A 19,353-nucleotide genomic window follows, 5' to 3' on the forward strand; every position below is an offset into this window, starting at 1 on the left:
ACAATCACACACACACACTCAGTTTGGAAAGAACATTTCTGTTCATACTGACACAGCTCGCTCATTTCCATATGATGACACACATCACTGTATTCTGTTGCAGATGTAACAAATACAATTACAGCTGTTCTTTATTTGATCTTCCAAAGATCCAGAGATGCTGGAGGATTCAGTTTGCTCAGTGCTCCCCATAGAGTCATCTGTTATTTGGGAAGGAGACCTAATTTGCAACAGATACAAAACTATTTGTCATTTTGCAGCTTTGCCAAAAATAAATGAAACTATTAATTACTACATTTTTGAGCAGCTGCTAATAAATTGGAAGAGGATAACTGTTCATTAGAGTGCTGGTTAATGATATGGACGAATGCTTTTCAGACGTACATCAACAAAAGTAATTGCTGCATTATTTCTATTATTTAAGATGAGAAGTTAACTATCCTGTGTTAATAAATTTAGAATTTTTAACAAATCCTTTGTTGTACTAAAACTAATGATTTAACACCATATTTTAAAGCAAAAATATAGCATCAACTTTATATATTTTGTGTATTTTATATGTCCAAAATAATTGCTTGAATCTGCTTTTAAATACTAATTTTAAAAATAAAACTTCTAATACTTTATCATTGTTTCTTTCCAGACCTAAAATTAGCATTAAATTTCATTGTCCTAAAAAAGTTTACCCAGTCCTTCAGATAGAAAAGCATATTTTAAATTATTTTAATTCGTCCATATGTATGCATGAATGAACAAATAGAAAGTCACATACTCCCTCTAATTAGAATGTATACATTCCATATTTTTTTAATTGGAACACATTTAATTGCATGTGTTCTAATTTTTTTAAAAATTTGAATAGCCTCTAGGTGTAGAGGTACTTAGACTAGAATAATTGGAAACATACCACATATACAACATAAAATGGTTTCTAAGGCATTTAATTCATCTGTTTTACTCTATATGACCAAATTATCGTTGTAAGAAGGGCATATTCTCCCATTGCCGGCTCTCAGGCCTGCTGTCCGTTTGGCATCCTGAAATTCTAACCTCCCCTGCCGGAACTTTAAACTAATGATTATAGACTTATTTTACATTGTGATTACACTAAATAAAATCAGTTATTAGCCAATTAGAATTCTGCAAGGTTGCCTTCCGTTTGGTATGAATAGCCCATACGGAAAAAGGGGGATTTGCCATTTGAAAACATGTCATGTGTCCAGAGTGTGGTAAATAAAAGAGCAATGGAGCACTCCCCGGGGAGGCGCTCTTTCCTGAGATCTGGCAGATGAACTCGGCTTTTTCAAATGACTAACGTCCGCACAGCTGGGCCCCTCCAGAACAGCAGTTGCATTTGGCCATCGTCGCTAATATGGAACATAGTCAGCATCTGAAAGGTGTTCCCGTGACCTGTAGCTGCCATAGATTTGTCGTCTGAAGCCCATCTCCTTAAGGACAGGTGTCTGTTCCGCGGTTGGCACGCTCCGAATTGGTGCAGTGATTGAACGGGCGTGGGCACAGAGGTCACCTTTCACACCCCGAGATGGGTCCCCTGGGATGCCAGGAGATGCACCTGCAGGGCCGGCGCAGCAGCTTGCGGCCCGCCGCCGCCAGGGTATAACTTCATTAGGGGACGTCTGGGGCCCTGTGGGTGTGCATGCGTGTGTGCGTGCGTGCCAAATACTCCCCCAAACAACAAGCATCCTAATCTATTGGTATAGGAATCCCTGTAAAAATTAATATTTTAGATCGGCCACTCAATAAGCAGCAGCTGCTACCTGATGGTCTGTACCTTAAGGTCCCCGAACTAAATCTAGTAAGTTCACCCGCCACACTGTAGACACTTCCGACTTAAAAATAGAACGTTATGTATCTGGAGAGCAGATCATATCACCTCCTGGACTCAGAGGTGTGTAACTGCTCATAATATAACAAGAGTCATCCTGCAAACTAAAAAGTTTAACGCCTAAGTGTAATTAGAACATTTTAATGTTATAGTTCATAATTGAAAAAAATTCAAATATTAAACTTTTAATTGTCACTTGTTTTAGCTCATTTTCATTATCTTTCAATTAGGAGACAATTTAAAACTAAACTTAAAAATTACAAAAGAATGTCCCAGAGAGTTAGAAATATGTTTTGAAAAGAATCCATTTTTTATGATCAGTATTTTTCTTGTCCTTTCTCTTTAGAAACATGTTTCCATCACTCTGTAGTGATTTGTTTGTATACCAAGGTGTTGTTGGGAATTTACTTTTGTTTATTTCATATAATTCTGATCAATTCCAGCTCATGCCCAATTATATTACACTATATTAACATAATTCAACAGATGTTGATATTTAAATGTTTTCTGGCATTCACATCTTGGACAGCTGTCTTTGAGCTTGGGGAAAAGGCAAACATTTAGAGTTAAATGCTGAACATATGCTTAAATTACTAATTAGAAAGATGGAATAAAAACTATGCATTATCCTTTCTAAGGACAATAAAGCTCAGATAGGGATTTCTGTAATCTTTTTACATCAAGTTATAGTCCAGGGTATCTACAGCCCAGAAGAGATAGACTTCACGGATAACTTAATTTCAGTTCTCATCATTTAAAAATTACTAAGAGTCTCAGTAAGACTTGAAAAACCTATAATGACTTTATATTGTCAGTCTTACGAGTTGAAAAGATGCATTTTCACTTATGTCAGGATGATAAAAGCTATTTTAAACAATATTATTGTTAAAATTTTCATCATGCAGAAATAGAGAAAAATAGAAACTCAATGGGTACATCCCTGGCTTAGATATTTATCAATGTGTGGCCACTGTTGATTCATTTATATCCCTACCCACTCCTTCCTCTAACCCCAAAGCCCATCTATTATTTCAACTGAAATATATTAATAAGCTTCCATAAAAAATAGCAACCTCTTTAAAAAAAATAAAAGAAGCCACAGTATCATTATCACATCTATAAAAGAAAGCAATAATTGCAATTAATTTCTTCATGTATATGAATATACACTGAGTGGCCAGATTATTATGATATCTGAAACGCATAATAATCTGGCCACTCAGTGTATCTGTATCTCAAATGGGTACCAAAAGTAATCTAGACTTTTGCTGGAGATCAACCACCTATTTGTCCTGAGCTTTCTATCAGCCAGTGCAAGGGGAAAAACTGATCAGGTGCATGATTTATAGTATCTTTGATATCAAATGAATGAGATACTCAAGAGAAGTACACTGAGTGCCCAGATTATTATGCGTTCAGAGATCATAATAATCTGGCCACTCAGTGTATATGTACATACAATATTAGCATTTCCTGATTTTAAATTCTCTTATACATTGTTTGAATTGGAATCCAAATGAAATCTTCCTATTATAATTGATATCTATCTCTTAAGTTCCCTTTGATTTATAAAGTCTCCGCCCTATCACCCACTCCCCCCTTTATTTCCTTGGAATTTTATAGTTGAAGAAGTCAGGTTTGTCCTGTAACATGTCCCTCATCTTAGGGATGTTGCTGATGTGATCCCCATGCCATTAGTTAACATGTGCCTGTCCCTGGGGTTGCCTGTGATTGGTGTTTGGGTGTAGAGAGCTGTTTAGGTTCCACTGGTTTTGTTTTGGTTTGTCCTGCCAGGACTCTCTCAGCGGCAGTCCTGTACACTTCTCTCGCTTCCTGTCTATCATATACTAGAGGCCCGATGCACGAAGATTCGTGCAAGAATGGGCCTTCCTTCTCCTGGCTGCTGGCACCGCCTTTGCTCCGGCCAGAGCCGCCTATCCGCCTTCCCACACTGCCCAGGGGCCCGGAGCGGTGCCTGTGTATGCAAATTAACCCACCAGCTTTGTTGGGTTAATTTGCATAATAATTCCTGATTGACTGGTGGGCATCACAAAGGTACGGTCAATTTGCATCTTACTCTTTTATTAGTGTAGATTCATCATAACCACCATGCGATTGCTGTTCAGTCATATGGCATTTTGTTTCCGAAATTTAAAAAATGATATGGGACATGCATGTTTTTCTAAAGAAAAGCATTACATAAATGCAAGGAAAGACTCCGTTTATATTCGAAATTCGTTTTCCTTGGGCATTTCTCCATGGACATTTAAAAGCAATAGACCTTCTGAATATGGACAGTAACAGGCCTGAATTAACAGAATCATGAAGGCTCTTGATGGCAGAACTGTTCTGGAGTGTAAGCTCGTGCCCTCTAACTGTGCCAGCATTTCAGCTGGACGGAGGGAGGTGCGTCTCCAAGTTCTCTCCCTGCTTGTTGATCATTAGCGCTCAGGCCGTTGTCACAGCCTCCAGGCGGCTCACCTGGCTATGACCGTCCATTTCACAGTCTAGGAAACACTTGCTAACAGGTCTGTGAAAGTTTTATAGACATAATGTCCCTTCATCTCCCAAAAAATGATCATGGAAGAGAAGGAACTGAGAGCATTATTTTCACGAAGTTACATTTAGTAAAATGCAGAATTATAGAGGAAGAGGACTAGGGCCTGCATAGGTGTTAGACGCTGGCTCACGTGTACAAGCTTGGTTTTACGGAGCCCAAGGCATGGACCCAATGTGTTTCATGGTTTGCTATTTCCGTAAGTAAACATTGACTTACGATAGAAATTGGAACCTCAATTAAAATATTGACCATCATAAAAGTAAGTTAATATAAAAGCCCTGCCATGCCTTGTTAAGTTTCATTCAATAACTATTTACTAGTACTATGTGCCTGTGTCAGCCAGGTTTGTAAATACTAAGGGGAATTTACTTAAAAAGGTAAATCAGATGTGGGCCCACAGCCTTCAGGGGATGTACAGTGCAGCGAGAGTGTTAGTTCATGTACACACAGGGCTGCAGTTGAAGGTAGAAAACACTGTGATGTGAGTGAGAGAGTATTCTGGCAGTAGCAGTCAGAGAGGGCTGCCTTGAGGAGGTGACATTTCAACTGGGTTTTAGATTCCCAATTGAACTCCACCGACCAACAATAATTTTTTTTTTAAATATATTTTATTGATATTTCACAGAGAGGAAGGGAGAGGGATAGAGAGCTAGAAACATCGATGAGAGAGAAACATCGATCAGCTGCCTCCTGCACGCCTCCCACTGGAGATGTGCCCGCAACCAAGGTACATGCCCTTGACCGGAATCGATCCCGGGACCTTTCAGTCCGCAGGCCGACGCTCTATCCACTGAGCCAAACCGGTTTTGGCTGACCAACAATAATTTAACATAAATTCAAGTAGCTGATATGAAATAGGGACGCTATCTGGCATATTCCAAGTAGAAATAACTCCTCCCCTCTTTCAGAAGTTTCAGACATGCTGGCCTGTGATGAAAATACCCCGTGTTTATTACCTCCTCGACGTGGAGGGCAAAGTAGCCATACTCAGCCGATGTATGTTACAGCATCTAGAACTAGGACTGTAAAATGAGTCCCCGCTCAACAGGGACACCTTACAGAAAATCACAGCTGACCCAGCTCAGCCTGGAGCCTGTCGCTGCCAACTCCATCACAGAGGCCCTTGTTAACTCTGCTGATGAGCCGCCTCTCGGCCTCCAGAGCCGCCTTGGACAAGAACCCGGCCTTGACTCCATCTCTTCGCTGAGCAGTAACTTTCCCACAGAAGCTGCAACAAAACCCAGAAGCAGGTCTACAAAGACCTAGGGACAGGCTTTTCCCACCGGATTCAACTATCTGTTTAGTAAATACAGTGATGAACTCAGGCCAGCAGGCAGATCCACTGTTGTTTTCTGCAGAATTTAAAATAATCGCGAATGGATATATTAGTTATTTATTGCAACTCAACGCAATACGTGCAAGGAGGCGCCATCTCCTCCCGCGCCTCCCTATGTCCCAGGTCCCGTCTGATTGAGGTGCTCACACCCCCAAACACGCCACGTCCTGGGCGAGCTACAGGGTGTCTGTGCCCCTTCAGGCGTGTCCTCTCACCTGGGGGCCTAGGGTCCCTCACCTGCTGGTTGGAATTCTCTTTGAATACCGAGTTGAAATCTTTTCCCCACATGATCAGTAGACTTTAACCCCAGGAAATGAAAACCGTATCTTTTTTATTTCTCAATCCCGTTTTATGGCAGAGGGCACGGCATGCATTTCATTCTCAGTAGACATTTATTAAATGGAGGATAATAAACTCAGCTGAATGATGTAGTGAGGAAGAGGGAAAAAGTGATTCTTTTGAGGCAAGCATTTCTTGGCTCAAATACAATCCCTTCATTTTTTTGTGTATGTGATTTTTTTTTTTTTTGACAAGTAACAGTTTTCCTGGACTCCGGGTGCCTCAGAACTATGAGGGGTTAGGTTATTGGGAGGATTAAACAAGATAAAGGATGTAAAAATGTTTAGCATCATAGTCAGCACTCAATGAGCTTGGATGTTCCCTGTAAGTCAGATGATCAACTCAAAGACTGAAGAATCTGATATGGATTCAAAATAATGATAAAAATAATAAAATACATTCTTTGCTGCCCTTTTTACTCCATCATTCCCTGAAGCTGGCGAAAGAAAGAAACTCACTTCCCGCCCCGTTTGTTCTAAGTGAACAGAACTGAACTTGAATCTTGGTTTAGAGTCAAATATCAGGAGACTAGAATAAGAAATCAATTCAATAAACATTTTTGAAATATTTTGGTACACTGCAATGGATAACATGGATATGAAAATGGGTAATGCAAGGACTTCAGTCAGAAGAGTTAAGAATATTAGGAATATCTATATTGTAATTATAGATATTATAAATGGCAACCATACCAGGCTAGGGAATTTCTTAGTGCTGTTACCAGAGAGAGAATGTGGGTTTTTGTCTGATTATACAGTCTGATTGATTTTTTTTAATGTAAGGTTCAAGTACCAACATCCCATTTTTAAAATGTAGACACAAATCTTCTTGCATTTAATGGAGATATCCAAAGGAATTATGTTCATTTTGAGTACTTTTTTTCTATCTCTCCTAAGTCAACACTAGATTCATTTGATCATTTTTAAGGAAATTAGAATAAACTTATTCTTAAACTAAACATCAGTGGTATACATATTCCAAAAGTGTACAGTTATAGCTAGGAGTCAAGTAAAATAAGACAGTATCAGTTTACTAAGTGCCCACTACCTCCTAAGTGCCATGGTGTGAAGAATGAAAGAATACTCCAAGATGCCTCAAGTATCTCAGCTCCCGCTTGGAGAGACAAAATCCAAATTTGAACTTAGGGGAAACGAATTTTCCTCAGTTTCCCCCCGAAAAGGTGGTCTGCTCCTCAGTCCTTTAGTTTATTACATTGTGTAGTGATTTCTTGTTCATGTGTGTGTTTCCGGCCTGAGGCTCTGAGCCCTGATGGTAGCAGCTGTCTCACTCTCCTGTGAGTCTCACTTAACGCCTAGTATTTTGCCTGACGTGCAGTCTAGTCTTGTTAATTATTAAATGAATGTTTTTGAGTCAGTTTAAACAACGTTTCAAGAAAGTAGACGTGTTATTTTAAAAAACGCATGATTGGTTACCAAGTGAACAGTTGTTCCAGTTCTAGTTCAGTAAGCACGCGTTGTGCCCCTAATAGAAGAGAAGCAGACCTATGTCCTGTGAGTTTGACAGGGTTCTGGGCCTCGAGTGGCCTGCAGTCTATATTGTACGGGCAGGCCCCCTTCGTCTGAAATCAACTTGAAGCCACCTACAGGATGGGTATCACAGCAGAGAGGGGCACAGATGGGTATGAAGTACAGAGAAAAGGACTTGGACGGGTCGCCAGGTTCGGAAGGTTTAAAGAAGAGGAAACACTGAGGTTGGTGTGCGCTGGGAGAACTTGGGAGGGAGAAAGAGCAGACGCTCCAAGCGAGGCGGGGGCAGGAAACAGAAAGGCGTGTTCCGAAGTCGGTTGAATGCATTGCTCCTGTGTTCGCACATGTACGGGGCGTTGGTGACTCCCAGGTCCTTACAAGACAACCTGAAGGCGTTGGACAGATGTGGGGAGCACGCTGTGCGCACCGTGGGAGCTAACATGTAACAGCAGCTCTTCCAATAGCTTTTTAGAAACCACCGAGTTGTTTGCTCTGTGAAGAGAGGCACTTCCCTCCAGATGTGGGACTGTCCTTGTCCTCGTCCACACAGCCCGTTCTAACACCTGCCTGAACCGCACCAAACATCCCCACCACCTTGCAGGTGCCGTTGGTGTCACCAGTGAAGAGGCACAAAAGGCGGAAGCATTCCAATGAGCTGTTTGGGGACACAGACGCCTGCTTACTATCACAGGAGAGGAATGACATCTTAGGCCAGCTGACCCTCGGGGCCTCAGATTAAGCTTGGAAGTCAGCACGGGAGAAGCAAGACACCTTTGATGTAGGAAGTACCAAGTGGAGGCCAAGAGAAAACGTGCAGCGATGGACTGACAGAGCCAGTCGATGGGTTTCAGAGTTGCAGCCTCTCTGGGGTCTTTACCGAGTTTTTGAAATGAAAATGGGTGCTTTACTCGTACACGCTATGACACATTTAAAGCAAACCCAACCAAACATTAAAGAGAAATTTAAAATTTCTGTTAGCTACCAAAAAATACCTACTCGTTAGAAATGATCCTCGTTATATCCTTCTGATAGCATACTGATAGCGTTGAAGTGTAATGGCTATGTGCTGTCCTGCATTTATCGGGTGGGTGTTCCGCGACACCCTACAAGAGGCGAGCGCCTGCCTGTTACCCCACCAAGTGCCCTTCATCAGTTCCCCTTAACCGAGGGACCCTGGGAAAGGACTTAACTTCCCTGGGCCCCGGGCTGCTTATGTGAAGCGGAGATGGCAACGTTAGTAAGACGCGCAGCTAGCAGTGCTTCTGGTGTGCAAATGTTTTACACCAGCGGCTTCTAAGTAAAATCTTCAGAAAGACCTTCAGGATGAGTCCTGGTCTTATCACAGTTCTGGAAGGTAAGGAAATTGAGAGAAAGGAAGTCTCACATGCCACTGATGGGTAAACGTCCTCCAGCATGGACGAAAATGGGGACAGGTTGGGATTTTCCGAGATCTGGTTGGGGAAGCAGAAATTGTGGCATCGGGGGGGGGTGGGGGGGCAAGTTCTGACGCCCTGACTCATTCCGCATGCACATGAGGCCCCAGAACCCAGAGCTGAGCTCACACCCCCCAGCCTCCTTGTGTGGACCGTCTGACCGTGCCTTTGACCACAAAATCCCTTCAGCTGCCCTAACCACTTGCTTTTATTACTTGCATTGTGTGCTATTTTCTAATTTACCTCATCTTGACTTGCATTTTTTGCTATTTTCTAATTCACCTGGCTATGACTGTATCTCTTGTTGTTGCATGCTCATGGTTAAAATAAAATCCAGTAACAATGAGAGGCATAAAGAGGAACGCTCCCACAGAATGCCACCGCACAGAAGGGTTGTGACGAGAGGGTAAGGCAGAATAGAGCGAGGGGCCCAGTGACGGGCCACCAGTCCTGAGTTCAGCGCCCTTCGTCAAGTCAGGGTCGTTCGGAAGCGACGGGACATGGGCTGAGGCAGAATGGTTAAGTCCAGTGGCCACAACCAGAGAGAGAGAAAAGGCCCCAGGACCCAGACCTGGTCAGGGTGTGACCGACAACACCAAACGCAAAGGCTTCTTCATGCACAAGAAGGGACTTTGAGAGCAAATACCAGGAAAAACAAGGACTTGATGCCATCCTAGGATTGAAGACAGGGGACCTCTGCACAGGACGGGTCTCCCAGTCCCCACCCTCCTCTCTGCCCCCATGGCCCTGCAGTGACAGGGACTGGATCTCCCAGCCCCTACCCTTCCCTCTGCCCTGATGGCCCTGCAGTGATAGGGACTGGATCTCCCAGCCCCCACCCTTCCCTCTGCCCTGATGGTCCTGCAGTGACAGGGACTGGATCTCCCAGCCCCCACCCTTCCCTCTGCCCTGATGGCCCTGCAGTGACAGGGACTGGATCTCCCAGCCCCCACCCTTCCCTCTGCCCTGATGACCCTGCAGTGACAGGGACTGGATCTCCCAGCCCCCACCCTTCCCTCTGCCCTGATGGCCCCGCAGTGACAGGGACTGGATCTCCCAGCCCCCACCCTCCTCTCTGCCCCCATGGCCCTGCAGTGACAGGGACTGGATCTCCCAGCCCCCACCTTTCCCTCTGCCCTGATGGCCCTGCAGTGACTGGCACTGGATCTCCCAGCCCCCACCCTTCCCTCTGCCCTGATGGCCCTGAAGTGACAGGGACTGGATCTCCCAGCCCCCACCCTCCTCTCTGCCCCCATGGCCCTGAAGTGACAGGGACTGGATCTCCCAGCCCCCACCCTCCTCTCTGCCCCCATGGCCCTGCAGTGACAGGGACTGGATCTCCCAGCCCCCACCCTTCCCTCTGCCCTGATGGCCCTGCAGTGACAAGGACTGGATCTCCAAGCCCCCACCCTTCCCTCTGCCCTGATGACCCTGCAGTGACAGGGACTGGATCTCCCAGCCCCCACCCTCCTCTCTGCCCCCTTGGTCCTGCAGTGACAGGGACTGGATCTCCCAGCCCCCACCCTTCCCTCTGCCCCCTTGGTCCTGCAGTGACAGGGACTGGATCTCTGAGCCCCCACCCTTCCCTCTGCCCCCTTGGTCCTGCAGTGACAGGAACTGGCTCTCCGAGCCCCCACCTTTCCCTCTGCCCTGATGGCCCTGCAGTGACTGGCACTGGATCTCCCAGCCCCCACCCTTCCCTCTGCCCTGATGGCCCTGCAGTGACTGGGACTGGATCTCCCAGCCCCCACCCTTCCCTCTGCCCTGATGCCCCCCGCAGTGACATAGTGGCCCTGCCTCACTTCTGTGCAGCTGGGACCCTGTCCTGGCTGATATTTTTCTAACTGACAGTGAGTATTGTTGCCAGATGCCGGGCCCTGTAGTCACATCTGCTTGTCTCTCCTCTGCAGCTCGTCGGGGCTGCTTGGGAACGCGGTGTATCCAGGGGGCAGCTTTAACTGGGCCTCATTCCCTGAGAAGCCTCTGTTTGTACACACCTAGGCTGGAGAGACACGCTCCGATGTCTCCTCTTTAATGCTACTGTGTCTGACACGCTGCGCCCGTCCTCGGAGCCCAGGTCAGAAGCCAGGTTCCAGGCGAGGTAGTTCTCCCTGGGACTTTCTACTTCTGCCTCTTGTTTTTTGAGTTTTCCTTTTGGATAACACGCCCCGTTTCCCACCACCACACAATCTAAGGGGATGATGGGATACATGAGTGAAGTCTGTTTCAAAAGAAACAAAGTGACTTCTGTGTGAGTTCTGCTTTTCTCCTATTTAGTAGGAAATTTAACAATTCGTGTATGGGAAACCATGTTTCAGGTCATAACTAAATGCCAGTGCTGATGAGTAACGAGGCAGCATTCTTCCTTTATCCTCTCCACTTAAATACTGTGTCTGTGACCCCAGTGTTGAAGGCGTCAGTAGATACGGAATCATCAGGCGTGGATTGGTCTGCCCCTTCTCCATCGTAAGCCAATCCTCTGAACAAGTGCACTGGTAGGGCTGACTGGTCGTTTCCATATGGCGCTTTACAAAAGGGTCTTAAACATTACTCTTCAGTAACTCTGGGTCTGTTCGTAGGACAAGGCGTTGTCATTTTTCGAGCACCACCGCCAAACACAAACAAACAGAAATGGCCAACGCTCGCCTCCACTCATAACCCAAGTGCTCAGCTTTGCAAAGGCAAGCGACTCATTTAGACCAAAGCAACAAGGCTGTCTCTGAGACATTCACTGATTTTAAGTTAAATAATAACTGCTGTGTTTTACATGAAAAGTGACAACTAAATGACAAGGTAGACCTTCCTTGGTGGTGTTTGCAGCAATTCCATTGCACCTTCTAAGGGAAAAGCGGGGGAGGGACAAGCCTAAAGCGGGAATCTTCCCAATCTATAGTCCGGATCCCTCCCCACCGGAGCAGGGAGTCAGTTCCTGACAATTTCTGGACTGCAGCGAGCTGTTCTTCTCATGGCTCAGGTCTTCATGTTCTAGAAAGAAAGGTTTTCCTTTGCTTTCTGTTTTCTATAACTTGGGGTTGAGAAGAAATCGCCCATGACTGGGAGGGTATCTTCTAAAAGTATAGTTTTCCATGGAAGCACAGATTTTTTTCCCAACCAAAGGGAAAAAAAAGGCACATTAAATGCAACCTGTTATATAAAGACTACAAGTAAAATCTCTGGCAATAGTTAATAATGTTGGTTGTGCCTGCCACTGCCACCCTTGTCCCTAATTACTCCAGATCCTATGACTTCGTCTCCCTGCTCAGACTTGAAACTCTCCCAATAGGACTTGAACATTTCATTCTCTGGTATTTTCTGTTTCCTCTCTTCTCTCCGCATTTTCACCACCACTGTGGGGTCTTACGCTAAGTCAGGAGTAGATACTAATACTTGCTGAATCAGTGAACTCATTAATTTTGGATAAAAATGATGTATCTTTTCTGATACTTTAATTTAATTGTTTATTTCTATGCTTCTTCTCTGATATTGTAATTTCATTTTAAATTTCTATTTTTTAATTTTAAAAGTAGATGTGATAACCATTGATTTTCCTTGTCTCTGTGAGCCATAGAGCGCACCACAAAAGCCAACACAAATGTTAGTTATGCATGTTAATGAACACTTTGACATACATGTGTGATAAATATATATGTTTCTGCAAAGTTAGGCATTAACTGAATGAACTAATTTTTCAATCTATCCACTAAGCCAAACCAGCTAGGGCTTAACAATATTTAAATAATTATAATTAGTCATTCTGTTACAGGGAAACACTATGCACTCAATATAACGGGAAGAGAAAGCAGACAAATGCCCATTTGCATCCTGTACTGAGAGATTTTCAGGGTGTATTTCTTTGGTTGTGTATAGCCCCTTGAATTAGCTTGATCATTAATTGTACTTTACTTTGTACCTTACAGATAGAACTTATATTTAATTTTACTCCATAACTCCCAAGGTTTCATAATATTGCAACACTTGAGTGCATCTGTATAAACAGATATTTGGGTTCTTAACTGAATTGATATTTTGCTTTTAAGTTTTTCTCTAATAAGCTGGATGTTTTCAAATTGGGTTCTATAAAACTTGAGGCTACTACTACATATCTCTATGAATTACTAAAAGAGTGTGCGCTCCCATAAATGAAACGCTTCGTTTATTTCTGCTTCATGAGCACCAGACACAGTCCCAAACGATGTCAGGGACTGAGGTCCAAGAAGTGGACAGGGTCCCTCTGTAGCTTGAAGAATCTGAAGACCTTTCTATCCTTTCCAAGTTTATATTACTTTGTCTTGGTTTCCAATGGGCGATTTCTAATTTCCCCAAATCTGTTTAATTCAGGAACCCACGATGAGGCAGAATAATCTAACTCTAGTTCCAAGAATAGCAGAAGGTTCTCATATGCTGTGTCTTTACAAATATGATCCAATACCCCATTAGCCTGTTCAGGAGCAGCAGACCGGCATTAATGCATTCCCAGGATGTTGCTTCACCTAACTGGTAATTAACTGAGGAATTCTAATCATATGAATTATAAGGGAGAGCATCGCTGTTTCCTTCTTCCTATTGAAAATGTTTTAAGAGAATTCGCTGCCGCATAATATCCTCAAAGAAATTGATCATACTTTTCCTGTAATAAATGTTGTTCTGACTGTAAAGCATTAGTAACCAATTGATAACCTAGCAACAATATTGTGATCTCTTTAGATAATTAATCTTAGCTATTTTCCTGTCAGAAGCCACAGCGCTTGATTTTATGTTGAGCCAGAAAGATTGCCAGTTTTGAAAATTAAAAAGCATTCCTTTTATATTATTCATTCCAGTAACAATTTATGGTGGCGCATTTAGCTGCTGAACGCTTGTCAACAAACGTAATTATGTTTCGATATAAACAAGATTGGTGGTTTTACGATGCTGCTCCATCTTGGTTGAGAGCCTTTGGATTTAGGTTCAGATTGTACAAGCTGTGTGTTTGTGTATCATGCTTTTTCTCATTTGTTAATAGGTTTGTTTTTTTTATAATTGCTCATAGGCAAACCAGCATGCATTTAGGATCCTTGTGCATGGGAGACGTCAAACGGAGAAGGAAGGCAGCACCCTTGCCTGGACCGCCCACAACAGGTAAAAGGAAGGGGGCAGAGCACACAGGTGAGGTTCATGAGTTATCATGAATAAAATAGTAATCATTCTTAGTCACTGTGCCAAAGAAGAGGCACGGTTGCCAGCAACTGTTACATCGTTTGCGTTTGGTGTAGGGATGGATGCCCGTTCCTTCTGTAGAGGTTTCAGGCAGCCCACCAATGAAGTTTTCGCTATACACCTGCCCCAATGCAATGCTTTGTGAGAGGTATTAAAGGGCACAGAATCTTCAAAGGCTGTGTCTGTGGCCCCAAGAAATGTAGACTTGTTGAGGGGCGGGGGAGGCATAAAAGGCAAGTAAGTCCAGAAAAGATTACTAGTAATAAACACAAAAGTTTAGGCTCACCTAGCTGGCATGGCTTGGTGGTTGAGCGTTGACCTATGAACCAGAAGGTCACAGTTCGATTCCTGGTCAGGCACATGCCAGGGTTGCTGGCTCAGTCCCCCAGTGGGGACGTGCAGGAGGCAGCTGATCAATGATTCTCTCTTACCATTGATGTTTCTATCTGTCTCTCCTTCCCCTTCATCTCTGAAATTATATATATATATATATATATATATATATATATATATATATATATATATATATATATAAAGTTTAGGCTCAGCCTTCAAATGCAAGTTGCTAGTAGATGGGAAGTTGGCCGTGACTGGGGCCGTCTGGTGTCTAGTCCCAGCTCGGCAGAGTCGTCATTCCTTATTAGACAACGTTCGCATCAGAATAAAACATCTCTCAGCATTTCCACCTCAAGAGCCATGTCATTGGAAGAGCATGTCATGCTAATGAGAGTGGCACAGGGAAACCACAAGTGCTGACAGAGAGAAGTCACTGGACCAGAGGGGACAGGGAGTCTTTCTAGAGGGGCAACGACTCAAGCGTGGTTGAGGGAAACGAGTAAGATTAGCATGTACTGCAGAAATCTCACGCAAGAGCAATGGTAAGGGAGACAGAGATGGGGGACCAGTGATAGGGGGAGCCCACTGGGCATTAAGAAGTGGACGCCCACACAGGAATAAACAGCAGTTGGCATGCATGTGATGCAGCCAGATGACCATGAGAAAACATTTTCAGGGCAGATACTCGGTCAATTACAAAGAATAACAGCCTTGGTCTCTTGCATGGGGTCCTTATCCATCCAGATTTATAAACATTCTCTTAATTTCATCTGGGAAACCCTTTGTAGGAAAAGTTATTTTTTTTCACAATTAATTACAGACTATGAAAATAAGATTCATGTGAATAGCAGAGTAAGCAGTGAGAAGGGAAAATAAATATATATAATATACATGCATATATATGTATACATACACACACACACATATAATCTTGATATGGGGATTTTGAGGTGGGGGAAAGATTTGAAACTTAAATTCTCTATTTAGGGGACCTATCCCATAGTTTAGCACTAAAAAAAATGGAAGAGTAATTTAAAATTACAGCACTCATTATCCAGTTTCCTCATCCATATAAAGGGCTATATCATGAAATTATGCCTGTGGTTATAATATCTGATCTTCTAGTTGTATTGAATTTTCAGAAATTGGACATTAGAAACACCTGTGTGTAGAATTTGTTTCTTTTGATGTAGAATAATATTTACCACTTACTGGGTACCTACTGTGTACCAGAAACTTCATTATTTCATTTTATCTTTGCAACCACTTTATGAGCTGGTCATTATTATCGCTTTATACCACAAAATTAAAGTTCATAGAAGTGTGAGGATCTTCTTCTCTATATATAATATTGATGGCAAAGGGAGGTTTTGAGCCCACACCTGCATGACCCCTAAACCCATGTTCTGTCTAGGACAACTTACTCAAGACCTTTTTGTAAGACCATATACGTGAAGTCGATCTCATTGCATATGCTTACTTGAACACACTAGTACATATCGTAAGTTTCATAGAAGATTCATCTAAATATTGCAATGCAGAGATACAGAATATTAATTAGAGCACTTCTAATATATCTCTTTATGTGGGAACATTTAGCCAATTTCAGATCAAACACATGTCATAAGTTCTTCAGTCCAAATCCTCCATAGGCAGGTGTAGGCTTCTTAATGCCCTTGTTCCATTGAATGGTCCCTTGAATTCTCTTGTCTTTCAGTGATTAGTGGCAGAGACAGACAATCGTAGGAATGTGAGTGCAGCACCTTCATGCCAGCAATAAGGAGCAGACAACAGCTGGGTCAGGCCCTCACGCTCTCAACACATGTGAAGGGAGAAGGAAAATACAGAATGGTCGAGGAGGGTGGTATAATTATTTCTGCGAGGTGGTTTTGACGTTACAATTCAGTAGTGCCAGAGGGAACCACTTATATGGAGCATGTGTTGAAAATTGTCAGAAAATTAGGCACTTCCACTTTATAATTCCAAACATTAAACTTTAGCCTAAAACATTTAGAAGCTCACACCAGCATATTCCAGATGTTATACCTCTAAACTGCTGTGATTTTCTTAAGATTCTGGATTTTTATATTACTAGATTTTTTTTCCTTCAAATTTTCTTCAAGAATAAAACTCATAGAACTTCTTGTGATTATTCAAAAAGCAGTGGCGTAGGATAACTATGTCACTCATTTCCAGAACAGTCTCAAATCCATGCACACCAGTTCCTCTCGAAGAGGAGAGTGAGGTTATTTAAAAGACCTCAGTTTCTAAAAGAATTTCTTCCAATATTAATGAATCAACTCCAAGGTGAAGACTATTATTCGAATTCAAGTAAGAAATGCTTTTGCATAAATACACTTTGATAATGAGGTCATAAATCCTAGATTGTCTTGTCTCAAAAATTGTCATTTTCAAATTCTGGAATATAGTCAGTCACATAATAAAGAGTCAGTTATATCTGTCAGCTTCCAAAGTTGAGTTAGCAGGTAGAATTAAAGAGAATTTTTTCACCTTTTCATAGGCCCTTTGTAGACCTCTCAAAAAACACATTGAATTGAGACATATTTTTCACAATTCCTGCCTTAAGTCAACATTCCATCCAAGCTGGAAAAATGCAGGTGAAGATCACTCTCATTTATAACAGGGAAGAAGAGCTAAAAGCCTGGCAGCTTGAACATTGTTTAATGATCCCCTGATTTACATGTGAACTATTATGCAGTCAAACAGCAGGTTAAGAAAAGATTTACCAAAGGAACTGTCAGAAAATTAGGCACTTTCACGTTATAATTCCAAACTGGGTTAATACAATAATTTAGGACCCTAAATACAAAGTTGTATGTTGTATACGTAATAAATACTATTTTTTAAAAAGACTTAAAGTCTTCTATGAAATTAATAACCCAAAATGCAATCACCGTTACCTGCTTACTGTGTTGAAAACTGTACTCACCCCATCTTAGCACCAGCATGAAGCGTAAGTTCATCGCTTCATAAGGCTGTGCACTAGCCAGCAGCATTATCGCTTGAATATTTATTAATTGTGACAGGAACACCAAGTTTATTTCAGTGCTTTAGCTTATTTACTGCTCCTTCACCTTTGTAGTTTGTATCGACAAAGCAAAATGAATATTGATAAGGTTGGATATTGATTTTTTTAAATGTATGGCTTGTTCCCTGTCTCATTCAAAGTCACATAGGCAGAGACGGTGGGTGTCGCCGCAGCGAGGATGTAGAGTTACTATTCTAAAATTGAGAACTGTTGAAGCAGGAAGGCTTGCCAGCAGAATGCATTTTATTGTTTGAAAAATGTCATCTGTAAAGGTGAAGAAAAGCAGTGAACAAAATAGGAGGAATATTATTAACGTATTTTTAAAAGGCAGTCAGCAATGTTGGTTACGGTCTGTGTTTGTGGTAGAAGTCATAGCTTACTAAGGATTTGAAAATTAAAAGATGTAAATATGCTTATTGCTATTATGGCTATTATCTTTTTAAACTGTTTAAAAAGATAATAACCATTTTCTTTTCATTAGCCAGTCCACTATACATCACTGAACTCATTGTTATCCAAAATGCTGTTATTATTTTTATTTCTAGTGAAATAATATCAGAGGGAAAATAGTCACCAGAGGAGTCAACCTTTTTTCTGTACATTTTAAATTATACAAAAAGATACCTATTGAAGTTTAATACTCAGTATAGATATTGCTCCAATGTAACACTGTTTGTTTGTTTTTAACTTATCCTTATTGTTTAAAGTATTACAGATGTCCCCTTGTGCCCCCATTTGCCCCCTTGCACCTCACTCCTGGCCCCTCCCCAGGCCTTCACCACACTGTTGTCTGTGTCCATGGGTTATGCATATATGCATACAAGTTCCCTGTTTAATCTCTTCCCACCCCCCTCTTCCCTCTGAGATTTGTCAGTCTGTTGCATGCCTCCATGTCTCTGAATCTATTTTGTTCATTAGTTTATTTCGTTCCTTAGGTTCCACAGGTGAGTGAGATCATGTGATACTGGCTTATTTCGCTCAGCATAAACAGTGTTTTTATGAACATGCAAGTTCTTGGCAAGAGGCTGCATTACAGCTTTTGTGACTTTTCAACTATTTCCTTTCATTCTACTGAAAGTTTAATCCTATATAATAAAAGACCAATATGCAAATCGACCAAACAGGGGAACAAACAGTTGCTATGATGCGCACTGACCACCAGGAGGCAGACGCTCAACACAGGAGCTGCCCCCTGGTGGTCAGTGTTCTCGCTAAGGAGCAGCAAGCAGGCAGGTGGTAAGGAGTGAGGGGTCCCGGACTGCAAGAGGGCGCAGGCTGGGCTGAGGTACCCCCCCACCTCCCTCAGGGCATGAAATTTCACGCACCAAGCCTCTAGTAACAAAACAACCTTCCCGAATACTTAAGGCATGAAAGGCAGGTTGTAAATTATAGTAATGGCTGAAGATTTTTAAACATTGCACTTTTTATTAAAAGTCGCCCTGAACAGCCCAGCCAGTGTGGGTCAGTGGTTGAGCATCAAACTATGCACCAGGTTCATAATTTTTTTTAAATGAAATAATAAAAATATTTGACAAAGAGTAGTAACACCTACCACTTTCTGTATTTAATGCTGCTTCTTTTCTTAACAGTAATCAAAACCTATGATCCTAAGTGAGTTACTGAGAACTACAGGACAGTATTATAACTTAGTAGTTTAATAACATCACTAGTAATAACAATAGCCCTGGCCCTGGGCTGGCTAGTCAAGTGCGGGGGAAGGATGGGGAGACAGTGCGTGTGGACCACTGAATGCCTTCCGAGCTCAGGACAG

At 42.4% G+C, this 19,353-nt stretch overlaps 1 protein-coding gene across 1 annotated transcript in view; it reads left to right on the forward strand.

The window, feature by feature from the left end:
• GPATCH2 (G-patch domain containing 2) overlaps positions 1 to 19,353 on the forward strand; it is a 90,163-nt gene that overhangs the window by 66,366 nt on the left and 4,444 nt on the right. The window contains exon 9 of the mRNA XM_080650905.1: positions 14,031 to 14,119. Coding sequence (XP_080507031.1) covers positions 14,031 to 14,119 — 89 coding nt within the window. The remainder of the gene's footprint in view (positions 1 to 14,030; positions 14,120 to 19,353) is intronic.

This window comes from Plecotus auritus (genome assembly GCF_963455305.1).
Source record: "Plecotus auritus genome assembly, chromosome: 14".
In the NCBI taxonomy this organism is placed as follows: Eukaryota; Metazoa; Chordata; class Mammalia; order Chiroptera; family Vespertilionidae; genus Plecotus; species Plecotus auritus.